General features: G+C 33.8%; 1 protein-coding gene and 1 long non-coding RNA gene across 2 annotated transcripts in view; one reads left to right on the top strand and one right to left on the bottom strand.

Annotated features, from left to right (window-relative positions):
• Window positions 1–5,959: 5,959 nt before the first annotated feature.
• LOC143381560 (uncharacterized) lies at window positions 5,960–13,832 on the bottom strand. The gene is made up of 2 exons (XR_013088824.2): window positions 13,797–13,832; window positions 5,960–7,385 (listed from the first exon to the last, which is right to left on the bottom strand). It is a non-coding gene; the product is annotated as an uncharacterized LOC143381560 (long non-coding RNA).
• A 1,595-nt stretch (window positions 13,833–15,427) lies between these two features.
• Window positions 15,428–24,867, top strand: part of Meox2 (mesenchyme homeobox 2) — a 64,667-nt gene continuing 55,227 nt past the window's right edge. Inside the window, exon 1 of the mRNA XM_076863080.1 lies at window positions 15,428–16,322. Within this exon, the coding sequence (XP_076719195.1) occupies window positions 15,809–16,322 (514 nt within the window). The 5' untranslated portion in view covers window positions 15,428–15,808. The remainder of the gene's footprint in view (window positions 16,323–24,867) is intronic.

Below are 24,867 nucleotides of genomic sequence, written 5' to 3'. Positions count from 1 at the left end.
ATCAGGTCTTATTGGACTTGAAATTTTAGTTGATTAACAATTTTTAGCAAATGTGAATTAGTGTTTAGTAACTAAAGTTAACATAAAAATATGAAATGTTTTAGTAATTATTCATATAAAAATTGCATATTTAAAATAAAATGATGAGGTCTAACAGAAAAAATTAAACCAGAGGAAAACATCTGTACTAATATCCACTTGTCACTCATTTCAGACAAGAAACAGTAAAACCAAATGCTTACAAATATAAGAATCTATAAACTTAAGTCATTTTGAAGTAAGCATTGATCCTCCTTTTACAAATGTATACAAATATATTTTATTTTAAGGTAAATTATTTAATACTTTTAACCTGAATTTTTTACTTTAAAAGTCAAACTATTAAAATTGACTCTATGATTTGTATGATTTGCCTTAAAAATGTAGTAGGGTACACATGATTTATATGTAGATTATCTCTCAAACAAAGCAGTAATACTTGTGTTCAAAAATACAAAAAGTGGTTTTAATTTTACATTACTAAATAAACTGTACTTGATATTAGTATATTCTGACCAAAAGCATAATTTTCTTTTATGGCACATGGTTAAAGTCATTTGTTCATTATGCAAATGTCAAAAACTCTTATGTTAAAAAAACTGTGGGCATTTGTGATAAACAACACCCTGTAAACTATCATTTCATTATCTCTCCCATTGGCATAAGAAATCTTTATTTAGTCTGCTGATTCAAACGCTAATCTCTCCCCAAGCACCCTAACAGACACACTCAGAAACAATTTTTTTTTTTTTTTTTTTTTTACTGACTGTCTGAGCATCTTGGTTGAATTGGATTGACAGGAAATTAACCATCACAAATCCACCCCTTCCCAACTTCACACCCATATGCATCTCTTCAGACCACACTTAGTTTCCAAATGAAGAAAATAATAGGTTCATAATTTGCCTAAACTAATACAACTACCCTGCCTGCAATTAAAAGTTAATATCTTCCCAAGAAGAGAAGAACAACCTTGAGAGATGCTTACTCTTCTCCTGATACCCTGAAACCAAGATAGTAGGATATAAAATTTGTAATATTTAAATAATTATATAGAGTCAACCACTTATGTTATATGATAAGGAAATCATAGAGGAATGAGAACAGAGATATTTGCTTAGTAAATGTATAAGACTCATCCCGGAATAAGGAGAAAATGCTCATTACAATTATGTTCCTTATTTCTATTACTGGTCAAGAAAGAAGCTCATAGCTGATGTTTTTAACAATTCATTTGTATTCCATTTGCCTTCTACAAACACCTCAATTGGTCATGGTTCTTTAGCTGGTGGGATAACCCAAACTTTTATTCCTGAAGCATATGTCCTTTAATAATCCTGTCTCTATCAGGTTGTTGTAGTTTCAATTGACCTTGATCACAGGGCATGAAAATCACGAGTTGCCTTAAAGGATCTCCTCCATTCTGGGCATATTCTTCTTACCTCCACTGTAGAGTAGGCATCCAATCCCTTCTTGAGGGCTGGGGATGTGGCTCAGTTAGTAGCGTGCTCGCCTGGCATGCATGCGGCCCGGGTTCGATCCTCAGTACCACATACAAAAACAAAGATGTTGTGTCCGCAGAAAACTAATAAAATAAAATTCTCTCTCTCTCTCTCTCTCTCTTAAAAAAAAAAAAATAACTAATCCCTTCTTGATAGCTCGGATCTATCATCCCAGCCAGCACCATTAACCCTCTTCTTTGCCAGTTGACTCAGAGGCACAAGAAGCCCAAAGTCACTAGGTGGCCATCTGAACTTCCATTTCCATGGAGTCATTCTTATGTCTACTGGTAGAAACATATTTCCTTCTGAAACTAAGGTCTCCAAGCAAGTATAACATAAAGTTATGGGAAAAGGACACAAAACTTCTGATAATGGGTAACTAGGGATAAAAGTGAATGATGCCATTCCCACTTCTACCCTTGAATTCTTGATCAAATGAACCTTGGCTGTAAGAGAAGCATCACATACACTGGATGTTGATTCAGAGCATAACAACCCCCAGAGAATCTTGCACTAGTCCTTCAAGTTATTGCCACGTAGCCACCACTGTAACTAAGTCTTCCAAATGTTATTCCAGCATTTATCAAGCCAGCCACTTCAGGATAATAGGGAATGTAATAAAAAAAAAAAAAATTCCATTGCTGCCCTTCTTTTACTTCAATGATCTATGAATCCTTCTTTGTAAATAAAGAGTCTTGATTAAAATGAGCTCTGAATTCCCTTCCATCTAAATTGTATCGATTTCATTTTGTTTTAGTCTAACAAAATACCTAAGACACACTAGCTTTATAAAGAAAAGAAGTTTGTTTATGTCACAGTTTTGGAGATCCAGAGCATGGCACTGGCATCAGCTCAGCTTTGGTGAGGGCCCTCTTGGCTGTATCACATCATGGTGGAAACATGTGTGGAGAAAAGATCAAATCTTGATTGTTTTCTTCTGTATTAGGGGATTGAACCCAGGACCTCTTACATATTAAGCAAGCTTGTTCTACCACTCAACTACATTCCCCAGTTCTAACATTACATCTTGAAACAGGAAGCCAGAGAATCTGGGGTCTGAAAATCACCTCCAAGGGCAGGTCCCAATCTACCAAAGGACCTCCCACTATTTCTCACCTCTTAAAGATCCCATCATATCCCAATAGCACCACCCTGAGGATCAGGCCTCCACCATATGTAATTTGGGGAGTGTACACTTAAACCATATCTAAATCATAACACAAGTTGTTTGGGATTTTACATTTCAATGAATTTTTACCATAGCTTCAGATCTTAATGTGTGAAGAATATTTTGATATGAATGACATCAATGAAGAGTGTGTGTGAGAGAGAGGGGGGGAAGAGGGAGGAAAATAAGGGGAGAAGGGGAAGGAGGAGATAAAATTGTTTTACTACAACTAAAAGTTAAATTGTCATGCAATATATCCTGTATTAGGTAAGAAAAGAATATTTCATTGCTTATATGTTGGAAATTCAAATTCAAATTCAAATTTGCCTTGTTAGTTAAATAAAATGTATTTTGCACAATGATACCAAATTGGAAGAAAAGGAAACACTGTCAATCCTTTTTGAGATTTACTGTGAAAAATCTCAAAACTCTGAAACTGTGAACTTTCCCTTTAACCCTGCAGCAGCTCATGCCTCCCACACAATAGAAGGTGTCATGTTGTACTCTGAACTTTTCCTCGTCATTCCTTAATCTGAGAACACCTTCTACTGTTTTGACCCTCTAAAGATTAACGTCTGCTGTTGGGGAGAAAAAAAAGTATCTCACCCAATCTCTATTTTCACATGTGGGAGAAGAATTGGTTTCAAATTTACCATAATTCAAACCATTAAGTACTGTATTTGTCTAAGAGAACACCTTAGTTTCTACTTGAAATGCTACCAAGCAGTGAGTGCAGACTTTGGTCTAGCTGTAATGCACTCCACATGCTTTACCTGTCTGCAAAGGGAGACAATTGAATCTTTCACTTGAGAACTGGAGATTGCATAACAGTATAGTTTAGAGTGGTATTATTTAAAAAGAGGAACAACAGTTTCTAAGACAATGATTCAGCAATGATAATGCATTTCGCACAGCTGCCAGCCAATCAATAATTTTATATGATTCTGTCTACACATAATGGACCTATTCAATACATGAAAAGTTTCCTCAACTCAGAAAGTTTTTCTACTTCATAGGATAGCTTTTAATTTTTTTAGAAATACAGTTTCACTTTCTTGATAATGAAGTGCATATATTCATTACAAAAATTTATAGTAAAATTTGAAATATTTTAGAAAATAATACAAATACCCATTAATCCCTCCAAACAAATAGTGACAATAATAAACTCAAATTCATGTCACTTTGAATAACACTTTCAGTCAATTCATCCTGAATTACTGAATTAAATTTAGCATTTTACTGACTGTAATTTTCTGTTGGAAATCCATTCTAATTAAATTATTCTTTATGGTGAATAAGATTTATTATTTTTCTAAATCCTTATCATCACAATCAATTTTTAAATTTTTATTACATTTATGGGTGGAAAATGCTATCTCCTTGCATTTTTATTGTAATGTTTCAGTAATTTCATAGTTTTTGGTTTTATATATATATCTTTATTGATAATATAATAATTCATGCCCTTTACTTCCCTTTTTAAAAGAAATGTATTTTTCTAGCTGTGAATTCCATGATATTAGATTTAAAAAAAAAAAAAAGATTGTATTAGGTAGTGTTTTGCTTTTCAAACATCACAGAGATGTTCTTCACAAAGTTTTTTTTTTTAATTTTAGTTTTGACTTTTGATAAGGACAGAGATATGACAATAAATTTTCACACTAAAAGTATTTCTACACCCATAATTTTTGTCAATTTAGTTTTATATATGAAAAAATTTCCCAAATACTTAGAGCTGGGCATGATGACCCAGACCTATAATCTCAACTACTTGGGACATGGGTAGGAGTTTAGGAAGTTTGAGATCAGCCTGGGCAACCTAGTGAGACCCTGTCTCAAAATAAAAAGTAAAAAAGGGGAGATAACTCAGTGGTACAGCATTAGCCTAATGTGTGAAATCCTTGGTTCCATTTCCAGTATTTAAAAACAAAAACAAACAAAACAAAACCACAGAAACTGTGAAAGAATTGATGACTAGATACTTGCAGACAAAATAAAGGAAAATATGGTTGCTCAAATATTTTCCCCAAGAGTGTGCCCATCAAATGTGAATTAATCGACCAAGAAAACATAGATAGGGCATTTTGCAAGTATCACAGTGACTATGGTTTTCAGGTTGCATCCACGATCCATTTGTTTTTTTGTCCCTGCCACCAGAGTTGGCAGTGGGTAAGAAGAGTACATTGAGCAAGTGATACCTGATTCCCTTTACCGACATCCATCATGACAGCTCTGCTTCTCACTGTGTACTTTACACAGTTGTGTTCTATAATGAGTGTTCTCAAAGAAAAAGGAATATCAGAGGTGGTTCTGGTGATAATTTATTTTTGAGAGCCACTGATTTAGAATGCCTTTATGTCTTTATTTGACACAATTTTGTTTCATCAAATTTTACTATAAATCCCCACGATACCATTCTGGACCTAGGAAGCAATTCAATTATAAAAATAAAACCCATTTTAATCAATACCATGCATACAGTTAGATTATTTTTTAGCATGACACATATTCACTATATAAATCACCGTGCTATATAATTAGATATTGAATGTAAAATTTTGTGATATTTGAGTGGTATTTTACTTCATTGTTAGTAAATTTCATTATTTCAATTAAAAGAGTTGCATATAATTCTAGATTGTGGGCAGGGTTATGCAACTAAACCTCTGTTGTTAAAGGACTGTTTATTTTAAAACCAATGTCTAATAAAACCTCAAATCAAAACATCAAATGCCATTATAAATTCTTTCCAAAATTGCTATAGATAAAGCAATGGCATATAGCTTCTTTTGATCACATGAAATATTTTTATTATTCATTCCACATTCAAAATTTTACATGCTGATAATTTTTTGATCTTATTTTGAAACAAGTAGAAAAATCAACTGAAATATGTGCAATCTAAACATATGATTTATATTAAAATGTTGAGATACTAAAGTTACATTTGTCATTAGTACATTATTTACTCATTCAATATATATTTATGATGTATCTATGTCTTAGACAGGAATTCTCAAGATATTAGTGTTTATTGGGGAAAATGGGGAATGAATAGATACAAATAAATATTCCGAAATTTTCTTACCAGTTTGTTTTATACAGAAGGTGACTTCATTTTAGACAGAATGTGGGCCAGAGGATGGATAATGATAATGATCATAAAAATGACCATATTAAGAATACTATAGACACACATATGAAATACATCATTTGAATTATATATAATATAATTAGCAATATGAAGCAATATAAATAGACATCTTTATTTGAAAGATGAGGAAACCTAGACACAAAAATATTAATTAACTTGGTCACAATCAAAGTGATGGTAAGTGACAAAAACAAGACAGAATTCAAGGTCTCCTCTTCACAGTTCATGCAAGGAACTCTTACAGAACTTACAGAATTCATCAAAAATAAAATATCATACTTGTAAGTTATAAATATGATTTACACAAATAGACATTGGTGGTATAACTTGATGTCAGACACTTCCTGGCAGATTCCCCAAAGAATTTGAACCATTGTCACTGCATATGTACACAACTGTTGTTCTAATGCCAATGAGGATTGAGAATGAAACCCTGCTCTAGAGAAGAAAACAAAGCCCAATTTTCTACACACACACACACACACACACACACATATGCGTGTGCGCCCACACATGCACACCACCACCACCCCCTACCCCCCCCAATCAAAACCAAAACCAAAAAACCCTCATCTAAATAAAACTAAAAATATTGAAGGCAGAATGAGCATCTTACCAGGTAAAATTTCTTTGCAGTTGTATTTGCAGTTACACATTCCTGATGTGGTAACAGTGGATGCATGGTAACAAAAATCTCATGATAAAATGAAAATTGAAGATCTAAATGGTCTTTTGAGCATATTTATTGAATGCTTACTCTATGTTAGATACTATTCTAGAAAATACCAACATAGGATTCAAAGAAGATTCAAGATATGTAATTTAGTGGTGTGAACTATATCTGTTAGAAGCAAATTCAAAGTTTATCATAGCTTGATATAACAGAGACATTTGCTGCTCACCAAGTAGCATATGCTCCAGAGTATTTTCTAGTCCTTTTGAAATTATACATGACTGTTCAGGCCCAGGAACTGTGAGCAGAAATAACACCTATCACTTCTGCATCAGAATATATAAGATCAAGTATGTGACCCTCCCCATCTCGATTCCCCTGCTGTGGTCTCTTGGAGAAACATGCTGAGATGACTAATTCACAAGATCAATTGCTGTCTGGAGAGCCAACCATTTTGCACCAGCATTTGCAGGAATAAGAACTAAACATTTGCTAAGGCAATAAGAGGTCTAGCTTAACACATTGTGACAGCATTATCCAGTGCATCCTGAATAATACACCTCACTGTTCTTTCTTCACAAAGGCCATTGCCAAGCAAACTCTTTCAAGCACATGAACAGTTAATTAACAATGATGCTCCTGATACACAGAGGAATAACTCAATGTCTTCAAGTAGGATGTTTTGCTGTTCCCAGGAATTTCCTGTGTTTCCTTGAGATCTTGCTGTGGAGGTTTCCAGGTGTGGTACCACATTGTGAAGCTCCTAATCATGGGGTCAAGAGGATCAACTTACAGAAAGATTTCAGGTCCTACATCATTTTGACAGACCTATATGTAATTTGGTACCTATTTGCAAGGGAGGGAATAAACGAGGAAAAAAAGTTAAATGACATCCTCTAACTTACCACTGTCCAAGAGAAGTATAATGTCCGCTACACATGTCATCTTAAATTTTCTAGTGGTTATACCAAAAATATAAAAAAGAAAAAAATTAATTTAGAAAATATTTTACTTAGCTCTATGTATCCAATGATAATTCTAACATGTAATTGTTGTAAAACTTCATTAATTTCACAACACCTTTTTGAAATCTGGTGTGCACTTTAATCTTTAGGTGAATCTTAATTTGGAATAGTCAATATTCAAGTACTTAAATACCACATAAGGGCAGCATGGCTTAAAATGTAACCTAATTTATTCAACATTTGAGATTATATTAGATATCATGATAGGCGTGCTCATAATACTATCTAGTTTTTTCATTATGTTATTAATATATACATTAATAATACTGATAAATTCTGTTGGTTAATGTACACATATGTATATTTTTGCAGTACTGATAATTGAATCCCAGGCCTCATGCATTCTACATCCTAGCTCTATTTTAATATCTTTTGAGTTAACAAATGAATACACTCACAGAATTAGAAAGTGATAGAGCTGAGATTCAAACCAACTCTCCATTCTGCCTCTGCAAGATGGAGCAATATTCTAGGCAGGTAGAATACCATGGAATGACTATGTAATTCAAGGGAGAAAAGCGATGGCTCCAATAAAGTACTGTTGTTGGTGATGGAGAGGAGTAAACTAATGAATATTAAAGTGCTATGATTGAGAATATTCTTCTTAACGATGGATGTCATGTAGTGGGAGTGGAGAAGAAAGGAGGGGCTTTATAAAAATGAATTCCTACTTCTGACTTGAGCAACCAAATTACCAATCATGCTATTCAGAGAGACTGACATGAGTCTTAGTAACCTGGAATTGGAATTTAGTAGTAATTTTTTTTTATCATTGTAATTGCTAGTCGAGTGTAAGGATCTAATTCACTTTTTGTTTTAGCCATAACTATGTTATATTTGGTATAAGTGGCAGATGATAGTGATTTAACAACTGCTATTGAAGAAAAATGGTGTCTATGTCACAGAACTGTGTGTAGATTGGCAAGTCTTTAATACTGTTACAGAAAGAGGAACACCAGCAACTAACTCAACACCCTTGGATTTTCAGTGTGTGACATTTACAAGCTTCTATGTGCTTCTTCATATCTCTTCTAAGCTTTGTCACCCCATATAAAATAGTGGAGATTTTTGCAGAGTTTTATAGTTTTGTGTTTGTCTTTGTGTTTGGAAAATGCTAAGCCTGAACCAGCTGTTGTGGAAGGGTTTATTAGATAATGGCATGCCACACACTGGAAGATCTTACCTTAAAAAGTCAATGGGACTCAGTCTCTGACTCTGATCTAATTGCATCATTAACTGTACAGTGTAGAATATGAAAGGTGACTATAAATACAAGATTTGGAGGGGATCAAGCATCTCATAAGCTTTTAAAAAGGTACCAATAGCCCCTAGATGATAAGTATAATGAAGGAAAAAAAGTGAAGCAATTGTCCTAGAAGGTTATAATTGTCCTATTTTTACTTGCCTGTCTTTATCATATCAGGGAAATATTAATAAAGTTATTGGAATAAATACAGGTGTTATGATATCCAATTATGGACCACCTTTATTTAATTTGACCTTGTGAATGTCTTCATAGAAACATTAACCTCACTGTAACCAGCACAGTAAATCATCATTAGTAAGGTATTTACAGATATGCTGCCACAGATCACTGCAGATGCTCTAAATCAGAGGAAAGAACTGTCGGGTTTCTCATTACTCACTTGCCATACTCAGGCCTCTTTCAACATCATTATTAAACTTTATTGTATTTTAATCACAAAGTATTCCAGCACATTCTAACTTATTTTCAGTCACTGTTCTATTTTCCTGTCCTTTGGTTATTTACATTATCAAGAACTTGAAATATGAAGCTGGATCAAGGCAGAAAACTATAACACAGAGATTACAGGGAAACTCGGATTCTGGGGGAAAGGCCCTGCCAAAGATTCTTCAGGCCGGAGAAGAATCTTTACCAATCCCTTTAAGTGTTGAAAAAGATTTATTTAATATTTACCCCTCTCAACTTTAGTATAGAGAAAACTTTATTGGGTTTACAGGTCTGTATCCTTTGTGGGTGAAAATAATTGTTTCCTGTTGGTCCAAGAAAGGAGTTCAAGGGCCCAGGTACTACCAAAAATGTCTTATTTGTGCTTTGAAGCACTGAGGGTACAGTTGACCCCATCCTTTTTTTTTTTTTTTTTTCATTCAGCTACTGACAGGTATTAAAAACCAGGTTTATTCCCTGTTACATACTATTATCCCAAGTTAGCACAAATCATCCTCTAAAAAATAAATAACATTTAGAAAAAAATTGATGACAATAAGCTTCAGGTTCAAAATTCCAGTTAAATCAAGATATGAACCTGGATTTTTTTGCAGTTATTATAGTTTATGTGGCTTATGATTTACATATTTATATTGACAAATATAAATTATCTCTCACATCATTAAAGTTATCCTACAATCTGTTTTTTCTACCTGCTAAACAGTCTCTTCTGGTTTTCCTTTAGTCTATTCTGATCTCCTATAAGTTAACCAAGACATAAGAAAATATTCGTCATTTAATTATCTTAATTCTTGTTTTGACTCTTTTTCATATGGCTATTGAGCTATATAATATATTCCATATCACTTCTTTTAAAAAATAATCTAAGCTATGGGCTGGGGTTGTGGCTCAGAGGTAGAGTGCTCACTTAGTATGCATGAGACACTGGGTTCGATCCTCAGCACCATACCAAATATATATATATATATATATATATATATATATATATTATACACACACACACACACACACACACAAAGGGATTGTGTCCACCTATAACTAAAAAAATAAATATTTAAAAAACCAATCTAAGCTAAATTGAGGTACTAATATTAAACTCAGAAAATTTTAAAAAGACATCATATATTTGGCCTTTTTATTTCATTTGTTATATGAACATATGACAGAAATGTTTTTAAGAATAAAGCAAAAAATGTTGACATTAAAGGCAACTGGGGTTTCTTTGCTGAGTTTGAGTCATACAAAAGTAGATTGTCCAATTAAATATTTTAGGGGAACTATACTAACACAGGTACAGTAGAGGTTTTAGTGATTCAAATCATAAACCCAGGCTAAAAGGGAAAAAGCCACTTTAAAAATAAAAAATTCTAAAAATTGATGAAGTCTGATAAATAAAATAACAAAAGAATATCATAACATACTACTAAAATGACTTCAATAATGCTAAGCTCTTCAAGTTGAAAACTTAAAATAGAAGAGTAAAATTTTACCTAGAATTCCCATCTTTAGTATCAATTGAATTTTTGTTCTCTGAGATTTATGAACTCATTCTAAATCTAATCCATTTAAAAACACAGCAATACTTTTTATGGCATGCAGAAATGTAATTGTTAAGAGTTTTGGTAGAGAATATATGATGTAATGTATAGTGTTTTTTTTATAGAACTATCTGTATTAGAGTCATTGTATACCTCCATTTATATATGGAAAAGAGGCAATTTGCAACCATGAGATTTTGAAAACACCCATGTTTGTCAATAAAATCAACTTACAAGGTGAAAATGTAGGAATTTAACATAGTCCTTTCCCAATTACAACATTATAAATTAACTGTCCAGTAACTGAATTTCAAGCAGGTGGAAAAAATTAGTTAAAATTTTTGAAATCTGAGAAGTAATCAATGTCTTCCTGACTTTAACACTTCACAGGATAAAAAGAGAAAGAAAAAGAAAAAATTATTATGACTTTATAAATTTTAAAAATGCATGTGGAAGGCAATTGAATTATGGATGATTGAATATATTTTGAATTTCTAATTAATCTTTTAATTTTATTAGTCATGACATGCTGGTTTTCTGAACATTGTCTTTTAAAATGTTGTAATTTTTATATATCATTGCTTAAGGCAGAGTTATATTTAGGGATTAGTATAGTTATATTTACTATGAGGTACTTCAATTGAAGAAAACCACCAATTTCTGAAAGAAAATCATAAATCTAAATTTAAAAAGAAATGGAAACCAGAAAGCAAATATGTTGTGTACTGCTTCACGCTTCAGAGGTAATGTTTAAGCATTCGTTTCTTTTAACATATGTAGAAATGTAACAAATTTTATCACAAAAGCACTAATTAGTATTATGTAAAAATAGTAACATTTCAATAACCTGGGATAGATATGGAATCAGTAGATTGCTTGCATTAGTAACATATTTGAATCCAGCATAATAGTAGATTTTTTCATGAAATTTTATAATGCATAATTTCTGGGAAAACACAGAAATAAAATGGAGTACATCATAAATCACATAAATTACCATTGACTACTTAGCATATATGAATATATCATCAAAATTCTTAATTTCAAAATAACTAAAGGACATATCAGTATTTCTTGTGAAAATATAGTAGAAATAATATTTCTATATACAAAGTTTCAGAGAAAAATTCCAGTTACAACTTATTCATCCACACTTAAATTCATGTATTATGATTATGTATTACTAAAGTGTATGTATCAAATAAAATGCAAAATATACTTTTAATAAGTTTAATTTTAAATATTTTGGTACTCATCTCAAACTACAGGTGTACAGAAGAATGACATCTTTTAAAAGAATCATCATAAAGATTGAAATAAGATTTTATGTTAAATTTTGGAATGTTTGATATGTTTAATCCCTCTTAAAATAGTTTTGTGTGTGTATGTGAGTTTTATCTCAGTTTTTACTATTCAATCTCATTTCTTTTAAGTGAAGGGAACAATAGGTATACATACTTAAAAAGTTTAAAGAACTTAATGTGTTTAAAATAATTTTGGTCAAGTATCCTCCACAAGATAATTAGCTTACATTTTCATATAATCAGTCTCTTTGTAATGGGCTATTTGATATTAAAACTTTGCATAGTATGTTGACATTGATATAATATTTTCCTCAGGACATTTAATATATTGTAGATATAGCATAAATACTATGTCATAAATAGTTTAAAATGACATATACAGTTTTTTATAACTGTTGTAACTTTTACCATTCATCTTTAATATAATTGCTGAAAAGACATCTTTCTTTCGCCATTGAATTTTATAGACACAAACACTGAAGTGGCTATTATAAGAACTATGAGAATTTTTTTTCTCTCTTATTATATTAAAAAAAAACTCTGTGGCCTACAGAATAAAAACCAGTATTCTACCTTATTACAAATATTCTAATAAATGAGATTTTTTTTAAAGTATGGAATAATTAACACATATTTAGAAATACAGAGAAAATTTTAAAGTCACATTTAATTCTGAAAGGCAACAAATCCTCCCGTTTACTTCTTTTTTCTGTGTATCACTTTTTCCCCACCCAAGTAACATTTTGTTTATATTATACTTTCTATTAGAAATCTGGACTTCATAATTTTTATTGATATTAAATATCTTGTGTCTTCAATTTAAAAAATCCTTTCTTACTAACTTTATTTTAATTGCATGACTTTGGAAGTGATTTTTTTTTTCTAACTCTTTTCTCTTTCATTTTTTTCCTTCCCATATTGCTAGTCTCACAGAAGTTGACGGACTGAGGTAGGTTGTGGAGAAATTTCTAGACACATTGTTAACATCTGATGCAGTAAATGAAAAAAAAAAAAATGCTAGTCCATTCCCTGGGTTGATTCAAGAAGTGACAGCTCCTGGAGATTAAAGCTTTTGTTTGCTAGTTGCTAGTTACCTACAACTCACTGGTTAATTCAAATTCATTAATTTATTAATTAACTTCTTTTAAACACATGTAATGCAAATTTAAAGAACCATTATGAATGTTTTTTACTGATGTCTGCAGATGAAGTCTATTTTTAGTTAATCTTGTCTAACACTTTCTGCCTTGCCTCTAGCTGACAGCATTGTACTATGTAAATATTTCTCCTTATGTATATTGAGGTGGTTGCCTAAATTTTAGTTTGAATAAAAACTTAAAGCTTTTACCCCGAAGCCATAGAGTAGCTACAGGAGTTAGGGAAGTTTAGTGTTACTCTTTGTACTTCAACTTTTAATATCAGAACACATATTGAAACCATAAACACAATGAAAATCCAAAACCTATTCCTACAATATTGGAGGAATACACCCCCCCCCTTTATTTTTAAAGCGCCAAAGGCATGGGGAGTGGCAGGAATAAATATTTTTAAGATGTAAGTTCTGAACACCATCCTTCAGTGTTAAACCCCTAAAACTTGCAAAGTAAAGAACACACCCACACCCCCTTTCAAAATCTAAAGCAATATTAGATTCCCCAAATATCAGCAAAAAGTCTTACCGTCAAAAAGCTTGCTGCAGGTCCCAGCTCAGACCCAGACTGAGGAGTTGAGCAGCTGGTGAGCAAAAGTTTTAGTTCTTTTTTTTTTTTTTTAAACGAAGTCTGCAAAACTAATTTCCCTCAAAATAGGGCTCAATTTCCGTTAAAGAAAGCAGCACTTACAAATCTCAGAATTCCTGATCAACCCCACTCCACCCCACCTCTAAGAAATGGGAAACAATTCGATCTTTTAAGTGGATGTGAAGGTTTATTTGGAAGCCACTATTCTGGAGACTCCTTAAACTTTAGAAAAGGGAGTCAGGCTGAAGCTGGAGGGGCTGGGCAAGGGGAAAGGTTCTGCCTTAGGGACACCTTTCCAAGATTAATCAATACTTTTTTCTAATTCAGACCAGATGTCTAGCCCAGTTTGCTGTGCCCATTAATCCCATTACCAACTTCAAAGACCTGGTCACCATCCTCTGGACACCTGAGACAATGAAAATAACGGGGCAACACTGCTGGTGGCACATTCAGGGCCCAAGCAGGATAGGTGACTGCAGATATTCTCCTGATGTGACACTTCCCAAACAGAACCTGGCTGTTCCTGCGTCTCATTAGGTGCTGCTGCTTGTTGTGTGTAAAGGATTCTGCCCGCAGCAAACCGCAAGCAAGTGGCTATACGAAGCCCAGTTCCCGCTTTCACAAATTCACTGGTGGCAAATTTTCTAACTCCCTTTTTCAGGGATGCGAATTTTAACCAGGGCGACCTGAAGAGCTAGCAAATTCTGGTGGGTATTGAAGTGTAATCTTTCTCAGTAAATGGAACAGTGGTGGTGGGAAGGAGTGCGATTAGTTATTTTATTTTATTTTATTTTTTTAAGGTAGAGAAGGTGAATTACTGGAAGGAAATGAGGTGGTTACTGAAGAAAGTGAGGTTTGAAATATGCGTGCGATCTACATTTCTCATGTGACAGGGATGAAATTGCTTTGAAATATTTTTGACCCAGGGAAAATTTGGTAGACAAGTGGCTAGGAAACTGAGAGAGATCAGAAATGTGGATTAAGGTCTGTAAGGTCCAGGAAGCCGGACACCCCTTAGCATCCGACGTGAGGTTGCAGGGCAGGGCGCTGATGTCCACAACTTTCTTAGCTCTTATGCTTTCCCGCCAGTTTCCTCTCCTTTCCGTTCGTACACAACTCTGACTTGGAGTCCCAGCTCTTTAACAACCCATCTATAGACACTAGCGTTGAAAAGATAGGTGTGCCTCTGAGCTCAGAAAAGAGGGAGATACAAAGTTTGAAAAACTTTAGAGCGTGCGCCAAACTAGCTCCGTTCACGTCTCCCGTGCTCCTCAAGAGCTAGGCGCACGCTTAGCTTTCCTGCAGGTGACAGTTCATAAGCGGCACTAACAAATCGTATTTTCTGGGACAAGTGAATGGGCAGCAAACTAGGTGCATGGTTGGAGAGGGGGCAGCCTGGGCCTGAGGCGCGGGGCCGCTGCCCGTTCCGGCGGGATTTAGGCGCCCGGCGCCGGGCGCGCGGCTTGTAGTCCTGGACGCTGACTGGGTTGGGCGGGCGTGGACCTGCGGCGTCTGTCCAGCAAGCTATGCGAAGTGGAAGTGAGAGCGCGTGGTGGCGCAGACTGAGCAGGAGTTTTGGAGGGAGTTTGCATGTGGTCAGCGCTGGGCTCCTAAGCCAGCCCCCAGCTCACATTACACTCTATTTATAACCTCTCAGAGTCATTTCCCCCTGAATGCAGTTCTCTGGGACCACCTTCTTTTGGCTTCAACTGCTCCCACTCTTGACATCTGAGCTGCTCAGAGGGAAGCTTCTCCAGGTCCGAGTGTTTATATGTAAAGGAGACTGGCCGTAAGGGCTCAGGACCGGGATTATCCAAGCTCTGCAGAAAAGCGAGAGGCTATTACTTTTGAAGGGGGAAAAAGTCACACGATTTCCAGTGAAAAGTGACAGAGGGTGGTGGTGTTTGGAACCGTCCTGAAGTCTTCTGCCTGGATTCCAAGACTTGCATGCTATGGAACACCCGCTCTTTGGCTGCTTGCGCAGCCCGCACGCCACAGCGCAGGGCTTGCACGCATTCTCTCAGTCCTCTCTTGCCCTCCATGGAAGATCTGACCATATGTCCTACCCCGAACTTTCTACTTCTTCCTCGTCTTGCATAATCGCAGGATACCCCAACGAGGAGGGAATGTTTGCTAGCCAGCATCACAGGGGGCACCACCACCACCACCACCATCACCACCACCACCATCAGCAGCAGCAGCATCAGGCTCTGCAAACCAACTGGCACCTCCCGCAGATGTCCTCCCCACCAAGTGCGGCTCGGCACAGCCTCTGCCTGCAGCCTGATTCCGGAGGGCCGCCGGAGCTGGGGAGCAGCCCGCCGGTCTTGTGTTCCAACTCTTCCAGCTTGGGCTCCAGCACTCCTACCGGGGCCGCGTGTGCTCCTGGGGACTACGGCCGCCAAGCATTGTCACCCGCGGAGGCGGAAAAGAGAAGTGGCGGCAAGAGGAAAAGCGACAGTTCAGGTAAGAGCTTGCAGAGCACCCTTCTAGAGAGTGCATGCCATTTGGAAAGGGGGCGGGGAGATGCCAGGAAAGATTCTTGCACCACCGTGAGAGGAGTGGGAAGATGAGAAAAGTCTTGCCCTCTGGCTCCCGGTGGCCAAATCCCGCGGTGCAGCTTTGGTTCGGTTATTTGGAGGCACGTGTTTTCCTGAGGGTAACACATACATGGCCAGCAGCACTAAGCTTTCCAAGATCCCAAACTAGTTTACCAGAAGGTTGTGTAAAAAGGGCAAGCGACAGTATGTGAAATCGATTGCGAAGCATGACACTCCATCAGACACACACGCCGGGAGGGGTGTGTACCCTGGGATGCGGCGTCTGTTGGGCTGGCGTGCGTGCGGGGTGCTGCTCCTTGACTTTTTGCTTGCACATTCCCGACTCCGAGTGGCTTGATTTTTCCCATCGTTAACTGGATTTCCAAATTATTGCACAATGTTTGGAACTTGTAGTGGAACTTGGCAGAGTGCATGAGAAAAAAAAGTTTTAGTTTTTTTTTTTTTCAATATTCTGATTTTAGAGTTCTTTAAATAGCAACCTCTTCCAAATGGTAAAATATTCCTTTTCGCGGAGGGAAGAATACATTATCTAAGAATTTAGTGTTCAAGGAATGCTTCAGAGAATTGTTAATAAATAGATGCTTAGGGTGGTCTTGAGGAAAAACCATTCTTAATCACAGTTCATGTTTGTGTGGTGTTAATCTTCTAAAAAAAGAATCCGAGTTTCAAAAGTAGAAAATAAAATCCTCTCTCAATTGGACTATATCTGGACAAGCACCGAGAAGCAAACAGCAACTTGGGTAGTGCGGGTTCACTTCTGGCTTAAAGGTGATATGCTAGCGTGTGCGCCAGAGCGCTGATCTATAAGCGAATAAATTGAGCAGACTCCTCAGAACCTCCTTGAACTCTGGTGTCTGAAGGTGCTGTTTTACCGCGTAGATTTTAAGAATCCTGAGGAACTGGAAGTTTTCCAGACAACTCTTCTAAGCCCTTAGCTATCTCTATCATACAATTGTTAAAAGATAGTTTATAAGGGAAGAAGTAGTGAGTTTTCTGTCTTGGCTATATCGCAACCTGAATTCCATCTTTTTGGAAGGTGTCATTTTACAATGCTTGATTTTTTTTTTTTTTTTGAGCAATTGTGTCACTAGTCCTAAAAGATAATCTCAGGTATTAGTTTGAAAAATTGAAAAAATGTTTATTCTCTATAAAACTTTAGCTAAGATGCTTTATGAGTAACAATAACTGAGCTATTTCATATTACGTTGTAGTTATGGCATCAATTGTTCTTTAGTGTTCGATTGGAATGGATGCTTCTGTCAAGGTCTCAAAATCTAACTTCTACTTTCAAAGTTCAGGGGTGAACTTTTAATGCTCCCTCACAAATTAGTTTATATCTAACAAAGTTACCAGCTTTATCACTCACTTTTATGGATTTTACTAACTATAAATGTAATTATCTTAAGACAATGAGCTGAAAGGCTAATCATAGGATAAATGTTTCCATTATCATTAGAAAAAAAGTAAATTTTAGAATGCAGTGAGTATTTCACAGATTGAGCATTGAAGATGATTCATTTGGGTACACATTTCTCAGTGCAGGTTAGTCAGAGTACTTTTAAAATTACTGGAAAGTCTTACTGTTCATTTTACTTTCTGCAATGAGGAACCTATGTGATGGATTGTTCCTTATGCTTCCTGAACTGAATCAATGCCCTTAAGTTTCTTAGGGCAAAAATAAATTTCATACTAGCATGTTACTTCTGGTTGGGGGAAACAGAGAAAGTGAGATTCCAGAACTTACGTCCTTAAATTATTTTAATGAAAATTTTCATTTAAAAATAGTTAATTACCATCCTCCTTCATCATTGGAAAATAACACAATAACAAAATAAACCTTAGTTTTATAATTGAAGTGGATAAGTAGGGTACTGGAAAAACAAACAAAAATAAAAATTTGTATCAACTGCATAACAAGACAAAATCACTGAGGACTTAGAATGAGTTTTTTCTTTGAAGGATATTTTGAAAGAATGGTTTGACTAACAAAAAGCAAGTACCACAAAAGTTTCTGGTTAAATCTATGTACTGTAAACTTGTTGAAAATAAAATTCAACTTGCCAGTTTCAATGTCTGAGTTAATATTTATCAGAACACTGGATAAGTTTGAATTTAAAATATTTTTCTCCTGCAATGATATTGCATCTGGTAATTCACAATTTATGTTCAAATTATTTTATTTATAGTACTATAAGGATCTTGATCTAATAGAAACTAAAGCAACATAAAAGATTATTATGATTATGGTATATTAGCATATATCTCATTACTTATAGCATGGTTTTAATATTTCAGTAGTTCTAAAAATTAAATTAATTTTGAAACTTTGCAATTTACAATTGTATTAGATGAAAATTAAAACATACATAGTAGGGGTCATTTGATTTTGTCAGGCAATTTATAATTACTGGGTACTTGTAGTTGAGAGTTAGTGCTATACGTAAATCTAAGGTAAAGTTGGAACCAGAATTCTGAATTCCTGTATCTAATACCCAGACTACATGTGTATTTGTTCATTAAGTTCTAATAGAATTTTTAGTGCCAGAAAATATTGATGAATGACTGAAATATTTATAAACCTACATTTTTATCTTTACTACTAATGCTAAACTTAAAATTTATAACATTTTTTCAGTATGTATTTATACATATTTTCTTTTCACAAACACACATGAACAAACTCAAACACATATACAAACTTAAAATGCTTAGTGGTTTAGAAGCAAGCATTTATAGACTTTGGTCTTCCATTATAGTTTATTGACAATTGAAAATAACCAAGTTTAATAGGAAAGTACACCATTATTTTTTATAAGTGTTAAACATTTTTGTAACTTTTAGCCTGCTATGCTTTCCAGTATTATTAGTAAAGCCAACATCTGCGACGTCTTCAAAGGGACTCTTAAAAAACAAAACTTTACAACTATACTTAAAACAATCAGTACAAAGCAGGTGATTCTGAAAAATGTCTATAAACAGTGTGAATTGCTTGGCTTCAATTACATTAGATTGTTCTCTAAGCAATGCAGTGGTAGGTATAAATTGCCCACTTTCATTTAAAATAACCAAAATTAACTAATGTAACTTTAGCTTTCAGGTAGGCAATATACAACATAAATATGTAAATATTTTCTATTTGAATTAGTTTTTTAAAAAGAAAGCATATATTTTATTTAAAAAAATCAAACATATCCAAAAATAGCGGAGGATAGGCAAGCAATTATTTGGAGAGGTGTATTTTACTAGGTTTTGAATCATAATTATATTCTTATAAAATGGTAAATATTTTATTTATAGTCACTAGATCATGAACCATTTGCTTTCCATGTATGTGTATATGCTTGTATACCGAATGACAAGCAAGTAAAGCAAGTATTATGTTTAATATTCTGGAAATTAAATCGTTTGTCTTACTCAAACGATTTCAGGTATTGTATTGTAAATCTTCCTAGCTATTTCAGTTATCATGTTTTTTTTTTTTTGAGGAAAAAAATGTAACTTTTTTATTCATGTCTGTGTTACTATATTATGGCTTTTCCTTATTTGTATTAAAATAAAAACTAGTTTGCTGGATCTTGAAAACTACAGGAGAATATTGACAATATAAATGACATAAAGGTATGGATTATAGAATAACATTTTATTATTTTTTATGGATGTTAGCTTAATTTTAGGTGTGAACATTCTAAAGTTGTGACCTGATATTAATAGAAATTATAATGACAATAGTAATTACTATAAATATTGTTGTTGTTATTATTATTCTATTCTATTCTATTGTTATTATTATTCTAGGTATCATTGACCTAACATGAGTGTTCATAGATGACTACACTCAAAAGTCAAGAGCAGAAATTCCTTTAGAATGAAGTGATTCAAGGTTGAATGTAAGCAATGAATGGAAGGAAGAATGCAAATATACACAGGACTAACAGGACTAGCTCCCAGTTCTGCGTAAACCTCTTTATAGTTTATTTGAAAAGGAAAACCAATAAAGTAAGGCAAGGTAACACACAAGCTTTCACTCAGATTAGAAACCCAACAGTAACTATTTAAAATGTTAACTGTTGTTTTATAGTAATTATCAGTTGAAATCATTATGTTGGCCCCTTGTAAGCTGATTCCTATCAAGGAACTGAAAAAAAAAAAAAAAAAAGAAGAAGAAGAAGAACATTTTAATCATTTCTGTATTTTTCCTTCTGTGTTTGAAAACAGATACTTCATCCTAGTGCTGGAATGTAATGTTATAATGTTTATTGTAAGACCTGATCACTTGAAGAAATTGATTTTAAATAAAAATGAAACAGCAGAAAGGATCTATTCTCTCTTTTAGAATTGGGAAAATTTGGGACACTAATTCCATATCCAATGGAAGATTTAATCTTTTTCATTGAAAAATGTCAACCTATGAACGAATTAACAGTTGGTTTATGTAAAGTAAAATTCCCATTTATGATTCTATTACATGTACTTGACATGGTAATTTGCTTTGTGTAGATGATTTTATTCATTTATTATGTTTAAAGGGGCAGCTTGAAACATAAAACAAAGTTGGGTGTATTATTTAGATTTTCATTTCAAGTGAGAAAAAACAATATAATACAGTAACAGATTTTAGTTTTAGAATGTATTTGCTTCATTGGTTTATATCTAAAATTTTGGAACATACCTCTTTTTTCAAGCATTGCTATAAGAATTGTAATTATCTATGACAAATCAATGATAAGGATGGAAAACAATAGAAAATAAATTACACTTGAATTTGTTAATAGTTATAGATGTTTTATCACTCCCAAATTTCTGGGTCTTAAATTTTCAATTTCCTTCAATCTTTTCAATTAGCCTTTTTTTAATACTAATAACACATCTGTGAGTGAAGTTATCACGTGAAGTAAGACTATCAACAATAGCATTTTTCTCCCTGAATTATAATTATAAAATAAGAAGGACTAACTCTTGACTGGCCAGTTAAATTACATTTCCTGGCTTATGGTATTGGTGAACAACTGCAGTGGTTAAAAGTATAAAGAGAAAAAAGTAAGTACCTAAGGAAGAAATAAACATAAACCAAGATCAAAGTCCACAAATTAGAAATATTTAGGTAAGATGTATTTCCTATTTAACATATGTGACAACATATTTTATTTCAATTTGTTTCTATATATTATGTTTTAATCATAAATAAAGTTCCCTGTTTCATATATAATTTTATATATGAATTATATATATAATTTTATATATGAATTATATATATATATATATATATATAGATATAGATAGATAGATAGATAGATAGATTTTGTTGTTGTTTTGTAAAGGATGTAAAGGTTGAAATACTGACATTTTCCTATTTTTTGTTATTGTGCCCTTATCACTACTTCTTTGAAAATTTGTATTGAACAGAAGCCCCCAAGTCAAGAAGGAATAACAGCATACAGGATAGTTGGCTGTAGAGCTTTTCACTAATCCTAAATCAGAGTCACTATGAGGTTCAAAATCCAATTGCAGAAAACCTTATGGAATATTTTATGTAGTAAAACTCACAATGATAAAAGTTCATTGAGGTTTCAACCTTCAATTTGCCTTACATATTTTAAGGCAGAATTAATCTAAAACTTATGCCCTTTTCTTTAATATTCTCCTTTATTTCACTTACGTTCTAAATATACAGTGAATTTACTTCCCTTTAAGAAAGTTGTGTTACATGGTATTTTATCATAAAAGCTAATCAATAACATAGCTATTGATATATCTGTTCAAGTCTCAGATATTATTTTTATATCTCTGAATAAGCTTTTCTATTTAAAACCTTTTGACATATGTTTTACTAAATTAACAGAAAGTTCTGTAGTGAGAGTTTGAATTAATTATAAATTGTCTCTACTTTTGAAAACTTAAATACACAATAAAAAGTATTTCAATGCTAGTGAAATCTTCATTTATAATGTTGTATTTTCCACAGCAATATAGTATTTCTGCAATTATGCATATTGTTCTCTGTAACTTTTGTACTTTGTATTGATATTTTGGTTTTTATGGATTCCAAAAGTATTGTGTATGTTCATTGGCCTCTTCTGTTCACATATGAGCAAGAATGATCAGGTAAAATCTGTGTTATATCTACACATTCATAAATAGATTTTTGTGAAAGACAGGAAAAAAAGACTTTAAAATGATCACTTTGCTTTCTCTATACTTGATAGATTTTAAAAATTAATATGCTATATTTATTTCACATGATATTTCTGCTATGGCATTTAAAAATTTAGCATTTACTTAAAATAATGATTCTAGGATGTTTGTGTATGTAAGTAACTTAATCCTTAAATCTTTGGAATTTTTACTTTCATCGAAAATATAATATGTTTACTAGGTAATGACTCATAGTTATGAAAACTCTAGGTTTTGATTAAAACTTCTGATTTAAAACTTGTTGCTCTTCAAAATTTTATAAAATAAATTTGGTGTGGGTATTGCAACTATATTTCAATACAGTATCATTCGTTTTCATGAACTTTTTAAGAGGCCTTTAATTTGGTAATTGCAGTTTGCCTAGGCTATTGTTTGAAGTTATCAAATATGAGGTGATCGCTTTTCATAGTTTTTAGTTTTTGTAAGTTGCAAAGAATAGATAAGAGGGCTGGTGCTGAATTAGCTAGGATGTGGCAGCTATACTTAAAGCATATGTTAAATCAGTGCATTTACATAAAGTCTTAATGTATAGGTACATAGAAAGTGTATGTATATTAACAGACAGAATTTGAAGCAGAATTTCTAATACTACAACTGAATCAGAGCATCCACACTAAATGCTGTAATATGATGTTAAATGTTCCACTTACAAATAAAATATTAAGCTTGAAGCATGTAGAGCTGTGTGGAGAGTCTAGAGGCTGAGCTGGTAATCAATGATAGTTGTAAAAGTCCAACCTGCCAAGTCCCCTGCAGTTTTTTTTTTTTCTTTTGTTTTTCTCTTTTCCTCATTATTCTCTGCACACTTCAAGAGATTCCCATAATGCTAAAAAACAAACAAACAAACAAACAAAAACAAAAAAAAACTAGTTTATCTTACATGACTGTAGGCAAGAAAATAATTAAGATGAAGTCATCTTGCAGGCTCTGCGGAAATGTACAGGAGAGTCCAACTTAAGTTGGCAAATGCCAGTTGAATTTTAAAGGCCTGGAATTTTACTCTTTGAAAATGTAGCCTTAAAGTTTTGCCAGAAATGACACCCAAATAAAAACTAATTTTTGCAAAGCGATAGTTATTTGCAGTGGTGAAACGTATTCAGTGTCTGTGAAGGCGGCTTCTTGCACTGTCTGGACTGCATAGTCAACATTTGGATAATTATTCTTAGCCGCCTGAAAAACTAGTAAACTAAACTGAGGCATATTCTTAGCAATTGAAAAATTAAAATAAAATGGGCAATGACTCTTATCAAATGAACAGTGGATATAAAATAAATTTTGCAAATTATTGATTTGTTTGGTAGCTAAAACACATGGTTTAGAAAAATAGAATTGTGTCATTTAAAACTTGGAAGTAAGGGGTAAAACTTAGCTTTGATTTTTTGGGACATCGGTAATGTAGCAAATGGCTTTCACAGTTAAAGAAGCATCAGGATAGTGCTTTCCTACAAACTGGTTAGAATGAAATCAAGTGATTTTTCTCCTTATTTAATATTTTTTCAAAAGTAAAATGAGATCTCAGTATGTTTACTGCCTTTAACAATTAAAATCTTCCCAACTATAGCTGTGTTTACACGGGAATTTTTTTTCTCATTTGAAATATAAACGGGTCTGGATGTATTAAACTAGACAGCATGTGGATATAAACTGTTGAGACAGATTGAAATGACAGGAAAGCCAGAGTTCAGGCATCCAAATCTGGGGGCCTGCTGCCGCCCACATTTTCAGGATTAACATTTTGTGAACATTCACGCTCAAATTTCAGGGAATAATAGATGCTTTTCCTTCTAGGACTATTCTTTGTCCTGAGAAGTCAAATTTAGTCTTGGATACCCAAATGTTTGGGAAAATATGAAAAAGCAGCAACATTGTCTTTTTTCTTTGCAGATTCAGCTCTTAGTTGATAAATTGCAAATGACATGTCATATTTTCTTAGCATATAAGAGAAGGAAATGGGTGGCACACTCAAAGCGATAATTGAAGAGAATTTGATAATGATGGTTTGATGTTGGGTGCTATTATATGAAGAAAAAGAAACAGGAAATAAGGAATTACCCAGGGTCTATCCCTATTTGGAAAATATTAGCTCCCCAAGACCTGAGAGGGTAAATGGACCAGAGCTCTCATCAGGATCCAATGAGAACAACAGGACAGAAGTCTTCTGGCAAAGTCCGGGCCTAGCTGGAGGATTGCAGCTCATTCAATGATCATCCCCACACTTTTCTTCAAGTCCTCCAGTCTCCTTCTGTTGCCTCCCATAA

Source organism: Callospermophilus lateralis, chromosome 1 (genome assembly GCF_048772815.1).
Source record: "Callospermophilus lateralis isolate mCalLat2 chromosome 1, mCalLat2.hap1, whole genome shotgun sequence".
Lineage (NCBI taxonomy): Eukaryota > Metazoa > Chordata > Mammalia > Rodentia > Sciuridae > Callospermophilus > Callospermophilus lateralis.
The sequence above is the reverse complement of the archived record's forward strand: the minus strand, read 5'-3'. Positions and strand labels throughout refer to the sequence as shown.